General features: G+C 34.6%; 1 protein-coding gene across 1 annotated transcript; it reads right to left on the bottom strand.

Annotated features, from left to right (window-relative positions):
* Positions 1–6,331: 6,331 nt before the first annotated feature.
* LOC120155702 (QWRF motif-containing protein 9-like) lies at positions 6,332–13,047 on the bottom strand. The gene is made up of 10 exons (XM_039167192.1): positions 13,016–13,047; positions 12,835–12,925; positions 11,949–12,050; positions 11,825–11,878; positions 8,214–8,332; positions 7,856–7,891; positions 7,705–7,774; positions 7,526–7,615; positions 6,484–6,591; positions 6,332–6,394 (listed from the first exon to the last, which is right to left on the bottom strand). The coding sequence occupies exons 1-10, from the start codon at positions 13,045–13,047 to the stop codon at positions 6,332–6,334; spliced, it is 765 nt and encodes a 254-aa protein (XP_039023123.1).
* Positions 13,048–22,396: the final 9,349 nt, after the last annotated feature.

Here is a 22,396-nt window from a genome sequence, read left to right as displayed (position 1 = left end):
TGGAAGAGAGGCACGAAACGAATGCGAGACAATGATTCGGCAATGTCTGGACATCAATACACGTTATAGTTATTGCAAGGTAATCCTAGACAATGCGTTGAAGTACTACATATGTCTCGTGAATCATTTGTCCGACTATGCACACTTTTTAGAGTAAATTACTCGTTAAAAGATAGTAAACACGTATCGGTTGAGGAAAAAATGGCTATGTTTTTTATGATGATCGGTCATAATCAACGATACGTGATTATCAAGCGTAGATTTCAACACTCAAAGCAAACAATTCATAAATTTTTTATGAAGTGTTGGATAAAATGATGCTTTTTGCAAAAGATATGATATTACCAACCTCTTTTAATCCGAATCCAAACATTCCGGGACATAATAAGAGACTACGAAGGGTTTTTAAAGGAGCGGTTGGTGCACTTGATGGAACTCTAATACATGTTGTTGTCCCTGCTAATAAACAAGATTTATATAGAGGAAGGGGAAAAGGGGATTGTTATCAAAATGTATTGGTAATTTGTGACTTCAACATGATTTTTACGTTTATTGTGGTCGGTTGGGAAGGGTAGCACATGATGCTAGAATATTATCAGAAGCATTAGCAGATCCAGATGCACCATTCCCGTTTCCACCACCTAGTACGTTTATAGTTTTTTAAATATTTTCATCTTAGTTTAAATAATAACTGATTATTTATATATTTACAGACAAATATTATCTTTGTGATGCCGCGTATGCACACATTCGATGATTTATGGCTCCATATCGTAATGTGAGTATTGGCTTGGAGATTTCCGTCACAGGCGTACATTGACTAATGAAGAAAAATTTAATCATGCACATACAAAGCTTCGAAACGTCATTCAGCGTGCTTTCGGTGTCTTGAAAGAACGATTCCTGATATTAAAGAGGATGGCACCATTTCCGTTGCTTACTCAAAGAAACATTACCATTTCATGTTTCGCAATTCATAATTTTATAAGAAAAGAGGGTTTGAGCGATGATTTCTTTAATGAATATGATCAACCTAATGTGACATTTCAAAATACCAATGTGTGTGTTGCTGATGATGAAGATGAGCCTGAAGGACATGGTTCTGTAGCGGATCGAGAATATAGGACTCAGCTACGAGATGAAATTGCTGAGCAATTAATGTAAAATATGGATTGAATTATTGTAGTTGTATGGATTATTTAAATTTCAGTATTGTAAAACTAAAATTATTTAAATTTCAGTATTGTAAAACTAAAATTATTTAAATTTCAGTATTGCAAAACTCTTTTAAGTTTAAAAAATCAGTTTATTTATATTTCAGTTTATTTTAACAGTCTGCAGACGTTAAAAAACAAACAATCTTCTTCTTGCAGACTGCAGACTTTTGGTCCACCTCTTCTGCTGCAGATGTGGTCTGCAGACTGCAGACTTTTTACCTCTGCAAAAACAAACAACACCTAAAACAAACTCATTTGCACTCATATTTCCAAGTTCTGCCACCAATATACTTGTTCTTGAACTCATCTTGGAAGAATTGTCAATTCACTTGTTCAGGCGATGCATACATCATGGTATTTGTCTATTACACCCGAGCTGATCCTCGGAGTAACAATACAGCTTCGCCCAGTTTTTCATGATCGGAGCACTGTAGACTCTCCAACATTACCATCACATCATTCAACCATAAATCCGAGACCATCGGACATTCACCTTCTTCTCTCCGGAACGCAGGAGCTCCTAAACTTCTTAATTCCTTAGTGATTAACATTCGCGATGCTAGAGGAGCAGAGGGAGGCGGAGGAGGTTGGAACCGTGTCAAGATAGCATCGAGAGCTTGTATAAAAGCTCCAAACTCCGGAATAGGAATACCCTGAGGTACCGATGCGCTGGTGTTCTCAGAAGAAATTGGATTTTCGCTATTCACTTCAAAACATTCACTACCCGATCCATCTCTACTCTCTCGTCCAGCTACGCTTCTCGAATTCGTAGAATTCGACATCTAGTATAACATACATAAAGATAGTACTTAAGTTAGTAAGGAGTGGCATCTATCATATTCTTTATATACTCTATCAGTAACTTGACATCTTAGTGTCATGTAAACTCTTTTTTTTATAAAAATACACTCAATTTCGGTCGAGAATCAGCTAAACCTATAGCTCTGATACCAATAAATGTAACACTCATCTCCTGTATATCTTTCCGTATACGAGATACAAATGTCACATCACTTTTAAAATAATTCCTCATGTTGTAAACCAGTAAAATTTTGTTTCTTTTTATAAAACATTTTAATTTACTTATAATAAAACATGCATTAAACATAAATAGACAAACAAAAAGAAATGTTCAAACACTTCACCGTTTTACATTAGTTTGATTAAAATGCTTTTCAGAGCGTTTTTACTAAACATATTACATGCAAACTAAAATACATCAAAAGTAGACATGAATGTCATATTGTTACTGATGAGGCGACTCTTGCTTTGATGTCCAATGATCTCCTTACTCAGTTTGTATTAAAACCTACGCATGAAATAAACACATGTTATGTATTATTATGTGAGGCAAAACTAATCGTACAATGAAATCATTATATCATTATTTCATATCGATCAAATACCAATTCATTATTTTCAAGTTATTATCATTTCTTTGTAATACACCCGTAGTGCTAATACTCATTCATAAACATATTATGAATTCCATGGTTTACAAACATAGTGCCGAAACGGTTATTCATCAATATATGATGAATTCCGTGAATTGCACACTTAGTGCCGAAACGGTTATTCATCAACATATGATGAATTCCGTGAATTACACACTTAGTGTCGAAACGGTTATTCATCAACATATGATGAATTCTGTGAATTTCACACTTAGTGCCGAAACGATTATTCATCAACATACGATGAATTCCATGAATTGCACACTTAGTGCCGATTTGGTAATCACCACATAAATATATTAAGCAATCATACATCTATAACTAGTATAAGATATAGTTACACAATTAAATACACTCACATGGCTTGCCTCTCTATCGTATCCAAAACACAAAGTTGATTACTCAGGTACTTTGCTTTTGCCTTTAGTTTTGCTTGACTCAGGAACTTGATTTTTATTTACTCAAGCATCCATTAAAGACATGTACAAAATCAATTGTTAGCATATTTTCTAACAATTATACTTAAACAATACTCAATAATACTATTATTATATTTTCTATAACAATCTCTGCCTATCTTCACATTTCTGGCTCAATAGTATCGATACCCCTACCATGGTATTGATACTACTATACTATGGTACCGATACTCTATTTCGGTACCGATACCATTTTTGCATTATGTGACCAAAGGTATTGATACCTTCCTCATAATATCGATACCCTTTTCTCAGTATTGATACTGATTGCGTTAGTATCGATATTACTTAATTGATTTCTTCCAATTTTAAGCCTATAATATTGATACTGTTCTACCAGTATTGACACTCGTACCTAGATTTTCCATTTCTTAGCCTGATTCTTTTCCAAATTTTGTCAAACTTCCTTATGCTTACACCCAACAATGCCAATAAACTCTTCTTTACTTATCCCTACTAAATTCCCTTCATTTAACTTCTTAAAACACCTAACGTCTCCCAAGAACATTTCAAACTAAGAATCACACCACTTTTTCTAACTTGTTTTTAAACTCATCCAATGCTTCTAATCTCTCATTTTACCTCTTTGACAAGTCAAAACTACTAATAAACATCAATAAACACTCATATATTAACATATAATTTCAAAACCCATTTTCTTAAATCTCTAATATTTCCTCTATCTCATAGTTTTAATCTTATATAACCTTTCCTTAAGCTTACCTATCACTTAAGTTTGCAAGAACAACTAGAATCGAAAGGAAACACTAACCAAATAAAATCTTTCCTTTGCTAAGAAGGAGAGCCTTTTTCCACGGGGGAAGAAGAAGAAAAGAGAGATGACTTTTTGGTAACATATTTTCCCCTTTCCCCTATTTACTTTAATACCTTATTAAAATGAATTTTAAATTCATTTTCCCCTTAAAGGACCAAAATGCCCTCGTAATCATCCATTGATACAATTTAGTCTAAACCACTAATCCAAATCATTCTTTTCTTTTATCATTTAATCGAATAAATCCTCAAATTTTTAAGACCTTTCAATAAAGTCCCTAATTCGATATTTGGGGCATTACATCAATTTTTAATTATATTTTTTTAATTTTGTATTTTAAATTATTGTGAAAAAAGACAAAACAATTCAGTTAATGGACTTCGCTTTTGTAGACAACGAGGTCTGAAATATTTATCACGCGATAAATTTGTAACTTGATTTAATTTCTCGGTAAATTTATAACTTGATTTAATTTCTTGCATGCCTTGTGTTATGCAGAACTCGAGTTCATTTGAAGAAATATTAAATTAGGTGATCTGAAAAGTTCATCAACGTTGGACGTTTCTCAAAGGTTGTATAATGCTTGTTCGTTATACACATTTTGTAGAACGCAATGTAGTTTTGTGTAGGCAGTTTGGGGTCATTTTTTTAAAATAATGTTGTTTGTGAGTTGTTTCTTAATTAATTAATTTTGAGGGGCTTTTAAAATAAATATGCCATCCTTATAGACAATCAAATAACATTCTAAACCATCACATTAAACACTATAACAAAAATTAATCATTTAATTAGATAATCAAATCAACATTCTAAACGTCATTTTAAACACTATAACAAAATTTAATCAATTAATTAGACAATCAAATCAACATTCTAAACCGTCACATTAAACACTATAACAATAATTAATCAATTAATTAGAAAATTGAGGGAAAGGGATAAATGGGCCCTGAAATTAAGAAATAGAAAGTAGAACAGCTAAAAAAAGGTGGGAGGCGCGTCTGCTTCGCTCTCCATGCACAAGAGAGGGAGCAATAGGGGTAGAGGTTAGGGATAAAGTCATCCTCCATTGGATTTAAGTGGATTCCACGCCATTATTTCTTCATTCCCAATTATGTGACTCGATTGCTGATTGGAGGAGAAAAGGTTCATTAAACCCCCAAACCCTCTTCCTCTTGTTTCCATTCCATCGTCTCGCCGCGTCTAATTGCATATGCTGTGGACCCCACCTTTCTTTTTCACTCCCACCATTTAACACTTTTGCCATTGGATGCCATTTTTCTTTTTTCTTTTCATTATTTGACATTTGGATATCTCCATTTATACAAAAACCATTTCTTCTCTCATTCACTTTTGTAAGTGAATTCAAGTGTGAGCTCTAAAGTAATTAGAATATTAACACACAAGTTGAATGCATGAACCAATGTTAATATATATATATATATATATAAATGTAAAGATGATTAAAGCAATGCACAAATGATGAGTAAAAGATTGCGCACACACAAAAAAAAAGTTTAAAGAAAAAAGCAATTACAAGGAGTTTAACTTGAAAACTATAACATGATAACACTATAAGATGGAAAAAATAATCGTCTTAAATCCTTAACCAAGAAATTACAAGGAAAATAGAGATTAATGGGAAAGCAAATAGGAATGCATCCGTCATCGTTTTTTTTGTCTTACGATGGAACGAAACAAACTTCTCAAAATTTCAAAACTACCCTTTTTCATATAAATGGAGATGATGATACTAGTTAAATTAATATTAAAAAAATTGGTGCATTATTTTTTTTATTGAATTCTTAAATAATATGTAAAATATATACACAAAATGAAAGCTTTTAAAAAAATATTAAATAAATAGAGTAACAATGTATGTAAGAGACTTTAGCATTCTTCTAAAATAGTTCCTTCTATTATTCTATTTTGCTCAATTGTATGCATGTGTGTAAATATATATTACCATAGTTACCAAGGCATTAAAGGGAATGTTGGGGTCTGTTACACAGTTAAATGTAGTTTTCACTCTAACCAAAATACCCAAGATTACACAACCATTCATTATATTAACACAAACAAAAGCAAAGCTTAATACCTAAGGAACCCCCCATTCCCTAAAGATGGAATACCATCATTTACACATGTTTATATATACTTTACCCTATATATGAAAACCTGGAAAAAAAGGTACCTGTAAAACTATCTAACTTCACAACGAGAAACACTTTCCCTAACCTACTGATTAAATTACACAAACCATGAATTTCACGTATCAAGCCGATCGAATTCAAAGCTTTCTTGTTACCTTTTTCGCAGCAACAATTCTGGATGAAATGGAGATGAGGAAGGTTGAAGTCATGTTAGTACTGCAGTGAAAATCACATGAGCTTTACAATTTTGTAGTCAAGCCAGAGAGGATAAACGATTTAGTTGCGAAATATGTGTTCTCATGCTACATTCTGTCACCTGTTCATTAGAACAATTAGTTTAAAAACAAGCTATATACTGTAATTCATATAATAAAAGAAAACAAAACAAACAAAGACGGTCCTCACTTGCATAGCAGCCATTGCGGACAGAAGATCTTTGCACTGATTCAGTAAAACAAACTCATTTGCACTTATACTTCCAAGTTCTGCCACCAATGAGTTAAGTTCTGCAACCTAACAACCAAGATTAACGAGACAAATTAGATGCTCGAAAAGGAAAAACAAAAATCAATGAAGTATGGTTTTATAAAAGATAAAAATGACTTCAAAAAGAATAACAATTGTTATTAAAGTCAGTGAGGTATAGTTATCATTGTCATCCAAAACCCAAATGGGAAATTCCGTAAGATCAATAACCTAAAGCAAGTAGCAAGACTAGATCAAACAGTCATTTCCATGCTTGTTTAAATGAGCACACAAGCAATCCAAATAGAACTAACATAAAATCAGTTCGACCAAAATTACAAAACTTCACTAAAGAAATTTACGGCAGAAACCGCCAATCCACTTAACTCAAAAAGGTCATGTGTCAAAGAACAAGCTCTAAGTTTTAAGCTGATACCAGAGCCAAACATGGGCAAGTGGTAAATGTCATGTGACGAAACTTGCAACTTCTTTACTTTAGTTTCTCAGGGATTTTAGTAAAATCAACCAAATACCAGGCAAACCATAGTATAAACTCATCATTCAACAAGACTAAAAACCAAACTAAGGACACAGGACTTAAACCTAGCCTGTTATACTAAAGGGGAGTTACAAGATCATCATACGTCTATCATAGCTAATCTTTAAGAGAGGTACATTATTAAATCTAAGAAATCTCTAAACATAGTCAAACCACTTATACAAGGCCTAACACCCAATGAACATAGTATTAAATAGAAGAGTACTCAAGCTTGGCATTTTTTTCCAAAAAAGAAAAAAACTGTCAGGTGGACAGACTTTTTCCAGGTCGCATCTTATCTAAATCTAGTATTTAGGATAACAAAAGGTTCGTGCACAAAATAGGGACAAAGGAACATACAAAATCTGCAAATAAAATAGAAAATGAGGGGACGGTGGGATAGGAGCTAAAGATGAGGATGGGGAGAAGAAAAGAAAGAATCACCCTTGGTGACAATGAGCATATGGAGGATGTCATTGCCTGCATTACATTGATAGCTGAACATATTGCATCCTTCAATTTCAGGACATCAGCCTGTAAGAATGAATAGACAAGCTAACATATCGGCAACTGAGATACCACAGATGAAATGGCATACACAAAAGTCAAAAGAAGCAACTTACCCTTGACCCACAAACAACTGGAAGGCGGAGTGTGCTAACCTTCAAAGCTTCAGTAGCCCCAGATAATGAACTGCAATATTCAAGGTCCAGCAGAGCTCATTTGTCCAAAAATGTCATCTGCACTCACCAACCAAAATAATGTATGCTATACTAGTCAATAGATGATAAAGCATTTGATCGCATGAACCTGAAAGAAGCAATTCAATGCAGATATGGAAAGTCATAAGAATATAAATTTCAGGTTTCTTGAAATGAAGTTAAAGTTAGCAATGTATATTGAAGTGGTTAGACATTCAAGTTCCAGTTTCAAGCATAAGAGAAGCAGAGACAGGGAGAGAGAGACATCAAGATCGAGCAAAACAGAGAAATCTACACTTTGAAATGCAATGCCTTGCAAAGAAAAACTAGTATGTTAAGATCTGCAAAGTGATGAGTTACCCTAAAATACCCCAAGAAAACATCAAGTCAACAAGAAAGAAATCCACAATAGAGAGATGGTTCTTACTTGCCCCTTGAGGATGGAAATCAGCTTCAAGTTTTGCCTCAGCAACTGTAATTCAGTTCTTTTGGTTCTAACAGATTCCAGCAATTTTGAGGTAGTTGTCCATGCATTATAGAGGCTTTTCTGCTACAAAAACAAGATGACAATAATTTGTCCTATTATAACTAAAACGAAGATGATTACAGACAAAAACCATAAGTGACCAGAGAAACAATAAGACAGTTAAAAATGAAGTGCCACGCATAAACAAACAATGTGAAAAGATAAAAAATTAATATCAATCACATCACCCATCAAGATGAGAAAAATTTAAATGCAAATAGTAATTCCCCTGTTTCTCGTTTCTTAGAATCAACATGTCTTCAACCGCAACTATTTTTAGGGCACATATAATTTGGTGATTTTGTATTAATTAGGATTAAATTAAAAAGGAGTTGTCATCGACCTTTGGGCTACGTAGGTTGAATACTAAAAAACGTCTTTTAAAACAATTTTAATAAAAATCGTTTTGTAAGAAAAAATTGGTCTTTGTATACCAAAAATCTAATTTAATGGGTTCAGGAGTCGGTTACGCGTGGGAAAAGATTAACACCCCTACAGCGCCCAAAATTGATATTGTGTCGCTTACACGTTGTCGTAATGGTGGAAATTGAAAAGAAATCTTGAAATTAGCAATTCTCTATCAGAAAAGCTAACTCGCCTATTTCTTATCAATAAAAGAATATTCCCTCCTCATTTATTTTAAAAACGTGAATCGAATATAAAATGAAAATAGATCATTGCATAAAAATAAATTACTATATAAAAATGCATTGAATCACTTAAATAATAAAAATAATTAGCAAAATAAACGAGAATTGTTTCAAGTTCCCATGTCTTTAAAATGTCATATCGGATCGCACCACTTCGACCAAGTGATGTTTTCCAACGCTCATTTATGCGTATGTAGTCTTGGAAAACATTCGAGTGATTTCATCAATAAATAAAACAATACAAATGGAAATAAATGCAGCTGGAAATTTATAAAATAAAATATTTACATTTAATGGAACTAAGAACATTTATTTATATAATACAAATAACCACATAATATGTAAAATACATTCATACACAATGACTAAAATAAAAATAAGTGAACGTTACAAACCAAAATGAAATAACCAAAATATAAGTATTTACAGAACTAAAATAGAATTATCAGAAACTTGAAGGACGTAAAAATAATCCAGAGCCAAGAACGAAAATATATAACAGTACATGTATTAGAAATGAAAATAACCCATAAATAATTAAACCAAATGCTGAACAGTGACTAAAATAAAATATTTACAAATGTCATGATCAAATTCGAACATCAAAGAAAATATCATAACATATGAAATCATTGACTAAAACACAAATATCGAAGAATAAGTGCCCAAATAAAATATTATACATTTTCATTAATGACTAAAATAAAAGATTACAGAAGAGGAGCGACCGCACTGTATTACTCCACGCGCTGAAAACACGCAGAAGACCCAGAACGACGACGTTTCGCTCTTAGTATAAATATAACATTCAAAGGCCAAAAAACTGCCATTCCATGATGCCAATATAATTGACCTGTTCCCGAATATCAGATCTAATACTTTGACGAGACGTTACTCTGACCACCACCCGATTCTACTAAACACCAACACGGCTTACCTTGTGGACAAAAAGAGAAGAACTTTTAGATTTGAAGCCATGTGGTTGTCGCATTCGGACTTCAAAGAGGTGTTTAATTCGGCTTGGAATAGGAAAAAAGACTCCCTCCCTGATGCTATTGAGGAAACAGAAAAGGATATGAAGGTTTGGAAAGAAGAAGCGTTCGAACATATTTTCAAAAGGAAAAGAAGGATAAGGAACCGATTGAGAGGCATTCAAAAGTCACCAAATTGTATTTACTTGTAGCACCGTTAAAATCTAAAAAAGTCTCTTAACAATGATTATCAGAAAGTGTTGGACCAAGTGGAAATTGTTTGGTTACAAAAATCGAGACTCGACTGGGTTCTCAAAGGGGAGAGAAACACTAAATTCTTCCACACTACTACAAAGATTAGACGAATAAAAATCTGTTCGTGGAAAATTCTTGGGTTACGGATAAAAATCTGCTGGAACAACATGTGGTGGGTTTTTATAAACAGCTATTTGCTAGAAAAGAAGTGGAAGACATGGACAAATATTACAAGAAATTCCTCCCAGTGTTAAACAATGGAGAAATCCAGTTTAAACAAAGAAGTTTCTTTGGCAGAAATTAAAGAGGCCTTATATTCTATGAAAGACCTTAAGGCTCCGGGGCCAGACGGAATCCAACCTATTTTCTACAAAAAGCAATGGAACACTGTGAAAGACACTTTACACCAGTTTGTAAGGAATTCTTTCGACTCTCAGTGTTGACAATCGGATCCTAAAAGTGAACTTGTTTTTGATCCCAAAATCTAGGGAGGCCAACAAGATTACTATGTTTCGTCCTATTAGCCTGTTTAACACGTCGTATAAACTGCTGACTAAAAACCTGGTCCACCTGATGAGACCCATTCTTCAAAGAATTATTGGTCCTTTTCAAAAACAACTTCCTTGTTGGAAGCCGTGCATATGATTATGAACATGAAAGGACGTAAGGGAGCGATCATTATGAAAATTGACCTCCAAAAAGCCTACGATAATGTGGACTGGAGTTTTCTCGCTAAAACCCTTCAAGATTTTGAGATCCCTCAGGATATGATTTCGCTAATCTTGTACTACATTCAAAATAGCGAAATTGAGTTATTATGGAATGGTGAAAGAACGGAAGGGTTCATACCGGGTCAAGGCCTTAGATAAGGGGAACCCTTATCCCCCTATCACTTCAACTTAATGATGGAAAGGCTATCTCATTTAATTCTGGAAGAAGTCGACAACGGGGAATGGAAAGCCCTAAAATTATCTAGAGGGGTACTCGTATGAGTCATCTCTTTTTTGCAGACGATCTTCTCCTATTCATGGAAACAAATGCGGTACAAATTGGGAAAGCCAGGGAATGCTTAAGAAGATTCAGCAAAGCTTTGGGTCTGTCGATAAACTTACAGAAATCTAAGATGTACATCTCCCCCAACATTGGAGAGGACACAGCCGCTTATCTAAGTTCTCTTAGTGAGATCATCTTAACTGTTGACCTGGGGACTTAACTAGGGGTCCCTATAACACACAAGAAGACCAATTCAAACACCTATGCCTATATAATAGAAAAGGTGATGAGGAAACTAGCGGGATGGAAAGTGAAGGTGCTATCCATGGCATGTCGGCGAACGCTTATTCAAACGGTCACTACTGCAATTCCAGTGCATACGATGCAGATCTCTATGCTCCCCACTACAATTTGGAACAAGCTGGATAGATTAAACAAGAACTTTTTATGGGGTGGAGACTCGGAATATTCCCATAATCATTTAATAAATTGTAATATGGTGTGTAGGTCAAAAGCCAATGGAGGTTTAGGACTACGAAAAGCGAGAGATATGAATTTGGCATTAATGGAAAAAACAAATGAAAGTTACACGTAAAGCAAGAGGCTTTATGGTGTAAAATTTTTAGAGAGAAATATTTGAGAAGTACCTCTTTCTTGGACTGTGAAGGTAAAAACCAGAATTCTTCAACATGTAAAGGTATCTTAAAAACACGACATTTAGTAAGAAAGCTTGCAAATGGAAAATAGGCTAGACGAAAACATTTAGCTTACGGCACGATTGGCGGACCAAAAATTGACACCGCGAATAGACGGGAAAGTGTTGCTCATTATCTTACTGAAGACTACGGCTGAAATCTCCAAGGGATTGAACATCTGAATTCAGAAGCAACTCTAGAGAAAATATGCAAGAATGTGAACCCGGGAAGAAATATGAATCAAACCCTTGATAGAGTCGAATGGAGCTACTCAAAGAATGGAATATTTTCAGTAAAATATGCTTTTAAAGATATTCTGAACAACACCACAAATGAAGATAGTAGTCAAGGATATAACTAGATTTGGAAAGTGAAGGCGACCGAACGTATAAGATTCTTTAACTGGCTATGCTGTTTGAATAGACTAAATACCAAAGAGACAAGTGCCAGGAAAATATAACCACTTAGACAGATTGTATAGAGTGTCCAAGGGAAATTGAATCGATCGAGCATAGTCTGCATTAGTGTCGAATAGTGAAAGCCGTCTCGGAAGAAGTAGAAAGAACATACAACCTGAACTTGCTAGATTCAGAAGAGTTTGTAACATGTATTAAAAGAAATAGTTTCCCGAGAAGAACGAATTTGGAAGGGTCGACCTGGGGCACCATCTTTTCAACAACAATTTGGGGAATATGGCCACAATCTTACAAGAGATATCAGAACAACAATAGATTCGAAGAAGGAAGAGATTACCAGGGAACCCAGATGGGTTTAATAGGTTAAACCACCTGAAGGGTACTATATTTTGAGCTCTGACGGAGCATGCAATATAGTGACGGGAATCTCTACGGCAGGAGGTCTCTTCAGAAATGATAAAGGAGAATGGTTCTGGGTTATACAATAAACATCGGGAAATCAACAAGCTTAATGGCAGAATTATGGGGCATTAAACAAGGTCTTACCATAGCGAAAGCTCTAAATATGAAGAACTTGCTGTTGGAGGTGGATGCGAAAGAAGCAATCGAAGCAATCAAAGGAGAGGAAACAGATAACCTGCAATAAAGAACCATAGTGAGGGAGTGCATAATGCTGATGCAAGAAGTCGGAGTAAAGGAAATAAAATATGTATGGAGGGAAAGCAACAAGTGCGTCGACTGTCTAGCAAATATAGCCATGAACGGAGAAGAGGGAAAAAAAAGTTTAGCAGATCCACCAGATGATATTCTCAATCTATTAGAGGCAGATAAGTGTGGAGAAGAAACTCTGAGATTGTAAATATGTAATGTCGTCGTTTTTAGAATTTGTACCCAAAAAAAAATATCAATTTAAACTATAATATTTTTAAAAAATATTATTATATACACATTATATTAATTTAAACTATAATAAAAATATAATCATAATAAAAATATATATATAACTCACTATTAATATTTTAATATATAGATCATAAATTTTATTTATTTTTAAATGATTAAAAATAAATATCCAAACCAATCTAAGAGGTCTATCACTTATTCTTCTCTTAACTCACATGATATGTCTGATATATGTTTTAATGTTTTCATAACATAAAATGTTTATTTACAAAATGAGAAAATAATTTCAGTGATCGAAAATGCCTTATAATATACGATTTTAATCAATGTTTTTTTGGATTTACGAAAATGACCAACAAATTCGCAACGCGAACTCCAATTTCGCAGCGAATTTCCCAAATTCGCAACTCAGTTTCTGCAATCGCAACGCGAATTTCTTTCTCGCAACGCGATTCCAAATTCGCAACGCGATTTCCAAATTCGCAACTCGATTTTTGAATTCGCAACTCGATTTTTGAATTCGCAACACGAATTTCTTTTTCACAACACAAGTTTCCTTTTCGCAACAAGATTTTCTAAATCGCAACACGAATTTTGTTTTCGCAACTCGATTTTCGAATTCACAACACGGATTTTAATTTCGCAACAGCTTTTATTTTCGCAACACAAATGTTTTGGGTATATAAACTACGCAGCAACAACAACTCATAACCTAAATCCCTAAATCGCAACTCATTCCATCTCCATCTATCACTCTCTCCGGTGACATCCGTTCCTATATCCAACGACATCCTTCCCCATTTCTAATATTTTTTACATAATTTTATTTCTATATAATTTTTCAATGATTTCTCTCCCAAATTATCAACTATCAACTTAATAAAGGTTTGTTTTTCTCTAAGTTAGTGATGATATCTAGTTTATAGCTCGTTTGTTTAATAAATTATTTTATAATTTGTAGAATGAAATCATCTAATGTTGATCATGTTTGGATAGATTTGTGTTTTGGAGGTCATGGGAGAATGTTCATGGTGTTTTACAATATATGCCTTTACCCATGAAACTTCAACTAAAACTGTCATTAAAAAAATTAACTTATGAAACTCTAATGTTACACGTTGCAAAGAAATTGAATTTAGGCCCCTAAGTGGATTTAGGCTATCTTATCAAAGAAAAGGTAAAGTTTATTTGTTAACCGACAATGAAGATGTTGAACGATTCATTTCTTACATTAGTGTTTCGCAAGAAGATGATGTTACATTGTATGTTGTTGAACCTAGAAGTAGTGAAGTTGGGTCAGTAGCGGGTAGTAATCAACTAAGTTCTTCAACCCAGTTTATGGTGCTCACAATGTACAACGTTGTTATCAACCTCAAAATTTAATGGTTGCACCACAATTTCATCACCAAGAAAATTTTGTTTCACCACATTTCCAATACCAAACACAATATCAAACACAATCTCAAAACCCACAACCTTTCCCTAACCCAAATCCCAATCAACTTTCAGCACCAAATTTAGGTTTTCGTATTGACCAGTTAGACGATGATGAGCTAATAGAAAAAATTTGAGTACTAGTCAGTATTCGAAATTTGATCTTGGTCAATACTCGGACTTTGATCTTGGTCAATACTTGGATTTTGATGATGTTTCAGAAGAAGAAACAGACCTTGCATGTAATGATTTTGATATTGGTCAATACCCGAATTTTGATGATGAAACAACCGCTGCCGAGGAAGATGTTGTTGATGATAATGAGGAGGAAGTTACGACTGTGAATGAACATGTTGAACATCCATTTGTAATTCATATAACCCTGAAGAAGAAAAAGAAGAAGAAAAAGACCCCGAAGAAAAGAAAAATAAGAAAATGTCACGGGAATATAACTGAATATGTCAAATTACTTCAAATACCGGAAGAAGAGTTGGTAAAGATAGCAGTTGATTGTTACACAAAAGTTATTCGTATCAAGAAAGATGATTGTTTTGATACAAAAGAAGACTTGAAGATAGCTTTGTATACGAAATGTGTGGAAGATGGCTATCAACTAAAAGTTAACAAATCAAGCAAAGATCGTTTCGAAACAAGGTGTATGATTGAAAAAAATTATACGTGGCGTATGATTGCAAAGAGGATAAAAGATTGTGAAATGTTTCAAGTTATGAATTTTATTGATAAACATACATGTTCAAAAACCCAAGTTTTTCCTCACCATAGACAGACAAACAAAAAGGTGTTGGGTAGTTTTCTGGCTGAGTTAATGTTTTTGAATGGTAGAGTATATCGGGGACATGAAATTATAACTGACATGAATGCTCGGTTCAAGATTAGTATCTCATATTCTCAAGCTTGGAGAGCCAAATGTTATGCCTTGGAATTGTTGAGGGGGTCGCCAGAAGCATCATTTGTCCAACTGTCGGCTTATTGTCACAATTTAAAGCTGAAACATCCAGGGTCGGTAAATCATATCAAAATAGATAGAGATGGACGCTTTGAGTTGCTGTTTATCACCATTGGTGTTACGGTTAGTAAATCAATATAATTTTGATAACTCATTTTTGTTAGTTACATGCATTTCACATTTAAATGATTATATTTCTTGTGTATATTATTTTATAGATTCGTTCGTTTATTACTTGCATGCACCCAGTTATTATAGTTGACAGAGCACATTTGAAAGGTCGATACCTTGGAGTAAACTTATTAGTAGTAGCCATGGATGCTAACAATGGGATACTGCCAATAGCTTACGGGTTGGCAAATCTGAAACCTCTGATTCATGGACATGGTTTATAGGGTATCTTAGGGATTGCATAGGTCCTATTAACAATCTGACAATCATATCCGATAGGGCAAACTCAATTGACAATACTATTAGAAGGTGGTTCCCAGATGCTTTTCATGGACTTTGTGGTGTTCATTTGTACAGAAATCTAAAATCAAGGTCTGCTGGTATAAAAAATCACAAATGGACATATTGGAATGCTGTAAAAGCTTACCGGGAAGTGGATTTTAATAAGCATATAAATTGTTTAAGACATGTTTTGCCTCAATGTGCTCAAACACTAGAAGATGTCGGGTTCGAAAGATGATCAAGAGTACATCAACTTAGAGCAAGATATGGTTTCATGACCTCTAATAGTGTAGAATCAATCAACGCTCTAAGTCGTCATTCCCGAAAATTACACATTACTATGTTAATAGAGTTTTTTCAAGCCTCTATTCAACAGTGGTACTACAAGAAAAGAAACCATGCAGGTATTATTTCTTTAAATTCGGAACTTATCATATTTAATATATTTTACTAAGTATTATTTATTTAAATTTACAGGAACATTGGAACTTCGTGTTACACCATTGACTGAAAAAAAGATAACGAAACGTATTGTGAAGTCAACGTCATGGAGAGTTGAACCATGTTCAAACACTTTGTTTGAAGTATTGGATAATAACTTAAATGGGCTTTTCGATCTAAATGCAAATACGTGTAGTTGTATGAAATGGAAAACATCTGGTTATCCGTGTGACCATGTTATAAAAGTTGCTCATCATCTAAACCAAGATGATTCAAGCGCATACGCTATGGATTGCTACACTACAAAAGTATATCGACAGACTTATGATGAAATTGTCTACCCTATTCCACATCCTTCTGAGTGGGACATACCAGATGACTTACAAACAGTTTTGCCACCAGTCATAGACAGCAGGCTACTTGGCCGACCAAAAAACCATGATCGTATACCGTCTAAGGGTGAAGAGAAAAGGATATCAACATGTAGTCAGTGCAAGGAAAGTGGTCATATCACTGGTTCCATCACAATCATATTTTCCTCTACCAAAATATGGATCCTCATCAAAATCCAAAGCTCATATGGTGCCAAGCAAAAGGAAATCAAAATCGCAATCAAAATCAAAATCCCAATCACAACCGGCTTCACCTTTTGAGACTTATTAACTTAGGTGATTTTTAAATACAAACGTTGTATTATGTGTATTTTATGTGTGAACGCATATATTTTCAGTCAGACATGTATTAGTAACTTGAGTTTGAACATTGCTGATCTGTTCTGTTGAGTTTGAACATGTATTTTATGTGATATTTTTAAATGCAAACGTTGTATTATGTGTATTTTATGTGTGAATGCATACATTTTCAGTTAGACATGCATTAGTAACTTGAGTTTGAACATTGCTATGATCTGTTATGTTGAGTTTGAACATGTATTTTATGTGTGATTTTTAAATGCAAACGTTGTATTATGTGTATTTTATGTGTAAACGCATACATTTTCAGTTAGACATGCATTAGTAACTTGAGTTTGAACATTGTTATGATTTGTTCTGTTGAGTTTGAACATGTATTTTATGTGTGATTTTTAAATACAAACGTTGTATTATGTGTATTTTATGTGTGAATGCATACATTTTCAGTTAGACATGCATTAGTAACTTGAGTTTGAACATTTTCAGTTGAACATGCATTAGTAACTTGAGTCAAATTCGCGTTGCGATAGTCAAATTCACGTTGCGAATTTGACTATCGCAATGTGAATTTGACTTTCGCGTTGCGAAAGTGTACCTTCAACAGGTCTTTTTTGCCTTCAACATAATACAGATTTAAAATTAAACAAAAAATCAATTAAACAACATTGTAAATGAGTTGCTATATATATGTAAAACATTTGTTCACAGTATATCCAAATGCTCCTAACAATAGGGAGCTTACATCCAAATACATCAATTTGTTCACGCAGCTCACTTCAGTAACCTACAGAAACGTTATGGCCATGAGATTTTCTACACATCTAAAACCAACAAACAATAAATTATTGAATTCTAGGTACTTAACCAAACATTTTCAAACCAACAAATAGTATATATGTTAACAACACTTGCTCAAACTTACCAATAACAAATGGTTGTTTATGCACACTTTCAGCATGCGGATACAAGTAGGCAACGTCTCGAATATATCGCTCTAGCCATAAAATGCCGAAACCACAACCCTACTGCACCTCTATCTTTATCTATGGGAGGTAGAAAATGTTTACCTCCTATCATCAAACGTTCCAAGCATATGCATACAAGAGGACCACAATCCTCTCTGGCTCCTGCCGTTTGTTATAGCGTTGTCTCGTCTCTCATCATTGTAACTTTGAACTTTTTTGGCTTCTTGTTTCAAGAATTAGTCCAATAATCAATCGTATCCAAGTATTTAGCCAAATGAAAGCTCCATCCCTTACAAATAATATCTTTCAAATCAGACAATGCTATGTAATTCAACATGCTGTCATATACTATCGTCTTCAGGGATAGGAGCTGAAGCTCGACGAGAAGCTAATGACGACGTTCCATAACAGGGATAAACACCTGCAATCATAAATAATAATTCAATTGCACACATCAAATAAAATTTATGAACACCTTTAAAATATTCAAAAATAAATACTAACCTTATCGACCTCCCTCCACGCAGGATAAATGATAGCTTTTCCATTACCCAACTCATATAAAGCGTCTATTTGATCCTTCAAGTGAGCTACATGAAATGGCGAAGGCATAATAGTCCATCGCGTCTTTTTTATTTTCTTCAATTTCCTTATAATCAGAAGACGTGACACTCATGCATCAATATGTTGTTTTATACAAAAATACATATATTAGTGAATTTAATAAATTTAAAAAAATAATCAAAATGTAATATAAGAAGAATATAAGACTTAATCCCCATTCAAAATAGCCATTCTCTTCAACCCCTAATAAAACACCCCACCAAGACCGATCAAGAAACAAATGCATATTATCGTCGATTTTGCATATGTCAGCGTAACACCCCTGGCTCCGCTCATGTAGATAAAAATCAACTGTGGTCTTAGCCCAAAGGGTATTATCCATAATTGTGTCCGGTAGTGTTCTCATCTCTTGCTGAGGAATGGTACTGGCCGGTAACTCATACGAAAGCCAAATCGCATCCATCATATCGGGCACGTGAGGGGTTTATCAATATGTCGACATAGTATACCATGTGAATCGGGCTCTTGAACGGTGGGAGGGACCTCTTGAACGATGAGAGAAACCTCTTGAATGGTGGGAGGGACCTCTTGAACGATGAGAAGGGCCTCTTGAACGATAGGAGGGGCCTCTTGAACGATGACAGGTGAATCGGGCTTCTTCTTACGGAGTCTTGGAACTAACGGGGTAAAAGGAGATGTAATGGCACGTGCACGACGTCTAATGCGTGAACCCCATCGTGCAAAAAAAACCCGACATAAAGCATCTACCTTATCAAGCCGCTAAAAATAAATTAATACATAAATCAGTAAATAAATAAATAAATAAAGCCGAAAAAAAGTTATTTGCATTTTTAGTATAGTATTAAACAAACTTACCTCATTGGGTAGAGTATGGACCTCATTCTACAACGATGAAACAATCTCACGTAGAGCGGCTACCTCATCACTTAAAGTAGATACCTCACCACGTAAAGCACCATTGTCATCGCGTAAAACTTCTACCTCACCACGTAAAGACCGTACCTCATCACGCCATGCACCATTATCGTCACGTAAAGTACCGACCTCATCACGCAAAGTACTGACCTCATCACATAACTCCCCTAACTCATCCCTTGGAGGTAGAGAACGGGGAGATAAATGTCGTGGCATCTTTTTCGGTCGCCTATCATGAGGTGATGGTGGAGAAGAGGCTCGATGATGTGATGGAATAGGTGATGGCTCTCGGTGTGGAGGTGTATAATCGGCTCGATCAGGTGATGGCTCTTGAAGTGGGGGGTGCTCATCATCCGTCCCATCAAAAAAACGCTTACTAGCTTGCCATCAATCAGTGCAAGCTCAACCTCTGTGGGTGTCAGCCTCTGTAATGGATTGTTTGCCTCATAACAATATAAAAGCTCAAACAAAGTCAAACGTCTACTAGTAATAATCAAATTTATATATGGTAATATTTGTATTAACTTACATCATTCATCGTCGTATATGGTAGTAAATCTTCCCAATCCAGCAGCCGGATCCTCCTCCAGGTAATAGCCCTAGGAATATCATTTGATTTTTTGATTGCATATGTCTGCATGCTGGGAAAAGCCTCAAATATCCAAATCTATAAACAATATAATACACAAACATTAATTTTTTAGTAATTGTTAAATTTAATTATAATTTTGAAAACATTATATAGAAATTATTACCTTAAAGGCCCAAATAAAGCCTACTAAAGTGTATTTAGAACCATGGCCACGCAAACTACGACGGTCCTCAAAGGCAGATGATAATTTTTTCCAGGTAGCTTTCCATAGATATGAACCCCACGGAAACACGTTCCATACATTTAGGTCCTCTACCAATAATATTAGGTCCTCAGAAATAGGTTGTCTGGCCTCTTTGCCTAAAAAGCTGGCATTCAAAAGTAATAAAAGGCATACTCGGATAACATCAAGGTCATCCATCCGAGTAAAACCATCTTTAAGAAGTAATATTTTCAAGTCGTCGACGTGTAAACTGGGCTTCGCCTTTGCCAGCTCATGAAAAACCCGAAATAACCATGATGGGCGGGCGTTATGACTAGTGTACCGACCTACTTCATCGTGTCCGAAACGTAGACCAGTGATTAAGCAAAACTCCTCCCACCCAAAACAAGTATACGCCGGTGGAAAATGAAACCATATCTCTTCATCACCACGTTGTATCCTCTCGGGTAGATCGTTAGTCATGGTATGAAGAAACAAATGGGTCAACATAGCATCTCCACCTGGATGTTTTACTTTCAGCCATGGTCCGAAGCAAGTATCCTCAAACAATTTTCTTTGTACAGGTGTAAGTGTCGACGCAATTGTAGTGGCTAGGCTTAATTTATTCCTTAAAGTCAATGAAGCAGAAAAAAATTCCTAACAAAAACAATAATAACATACCAAGTTAGATATACAAAAAACATACACTATAAACAGACATGATATTAAACAGTGAAAACAAAGCCAAATATGTTTCAAACTAGCACGGTATTCACCCAAGTCATTATTCTATCATAGTTTACAAAATGCATCAGATAACATTCCTGAAGTAAGCACTTATATAAACATTTAAAAGGACAACATATAGGTTTAGTGCAGGTTCAAGGACAACAAAAAGAGTAGTATTTATTCTTGAAACTTAAATTCGCAACACTGTGAAGTTAGTATTTGTCTTTGTTTTTTGGTTGAAGTAATGCAATTCATTCAAGTTTCAATTTAGAGAAGAAGAGTAGTTTCTAAAACTTAAATTCGCAACGCGAAAATGAAAATCGCAATGCAAAACTAAAATCGCATTGCAATTTTCATTTTCGCGTTAATTACAATGCGATTTTCGTGTTGCGATTTTCATTTTCGTGTTGCGAATTTAAGTTTCAAAAACTATTCTTCTGCAAATTGAAACTTGAATGAATTGCATTACTTCAACCAAATGACAAAACAAAGACAAATACTAACTTCACAGGGTTAAAGACTAAACAGTTTAGCAGTATTGGCAGCAACCGAATGAATTTACTAAGCAATCTAAGTGAAATGGTTAATCTATATATTGAAATTACCAGTAAATTTATCATCAATTTAAATATGAAAAATCTAATAATAATACAAAAATTTCAAAAATAAAAATAATTAAAAAAACTAACCCTCGGTCGTTGATTTTCCATTTGTGGCCGTGAATGGTTGTGAGGGTGGCTCTAAGAGATGGAGATAAAGGGGAGTCGTCGGATATGAGGACGGATTTCGCCGGATATGGGGACGGATTTCGCCGGGGATGGGGACGGATATCGCCGTATAGAGTGAGAGATGGAGATGGGACTGAGTTGTGATTTAGGGTTTTAGGTTATGAGTTGCGATTATACTGTTTACATTTGTGTTGCGAAATTAATATTGTGTTTCGAATTCGAAAATAAAATTCGAGTTGCGCAAATAAATGCGCTTTGGGAATTTGACTTATGTGTTGCGAATTTAACTTATGTGTTGCGAATTACAAATTCGCGTTGCGAATTTGGAAAATCGAGTTGCAGAAAAGAAATTCGAGTTGCGAATTTCAAAACTGAGTTGCGAAATTGGAGTTCGCGTTGCGAATTTGTTGGTCATTTTCGTAAATCCAAAAAAATTGGTTAAAATCGTATATTATAATGCATTTTCGATCACTGAAGTTATTTTCTCTTTACAAAATACTTA

The sequence above is a fragment of the Hibiscus syriacus genome, unplaced genomic scaffold (genome assembly GCF_006381635.1).
Source record: "Hibiscus syriacus cultivar Baekdansim isolate YM2019G1 unplaced genomic scaffold, ASM638163v2 tig00111201_pilon, whole genome shotgun sequence".
Lineage (NCBI taxonomy): Eukaryota > Viridiplantae > Streptophyta > Magnoliopsida > Malvales > Malvaceae > Hibiscus > Hibiscus syriacus.
This window is presented reverse-complemented; position numbering and strand designations above follow the sequence as displayed.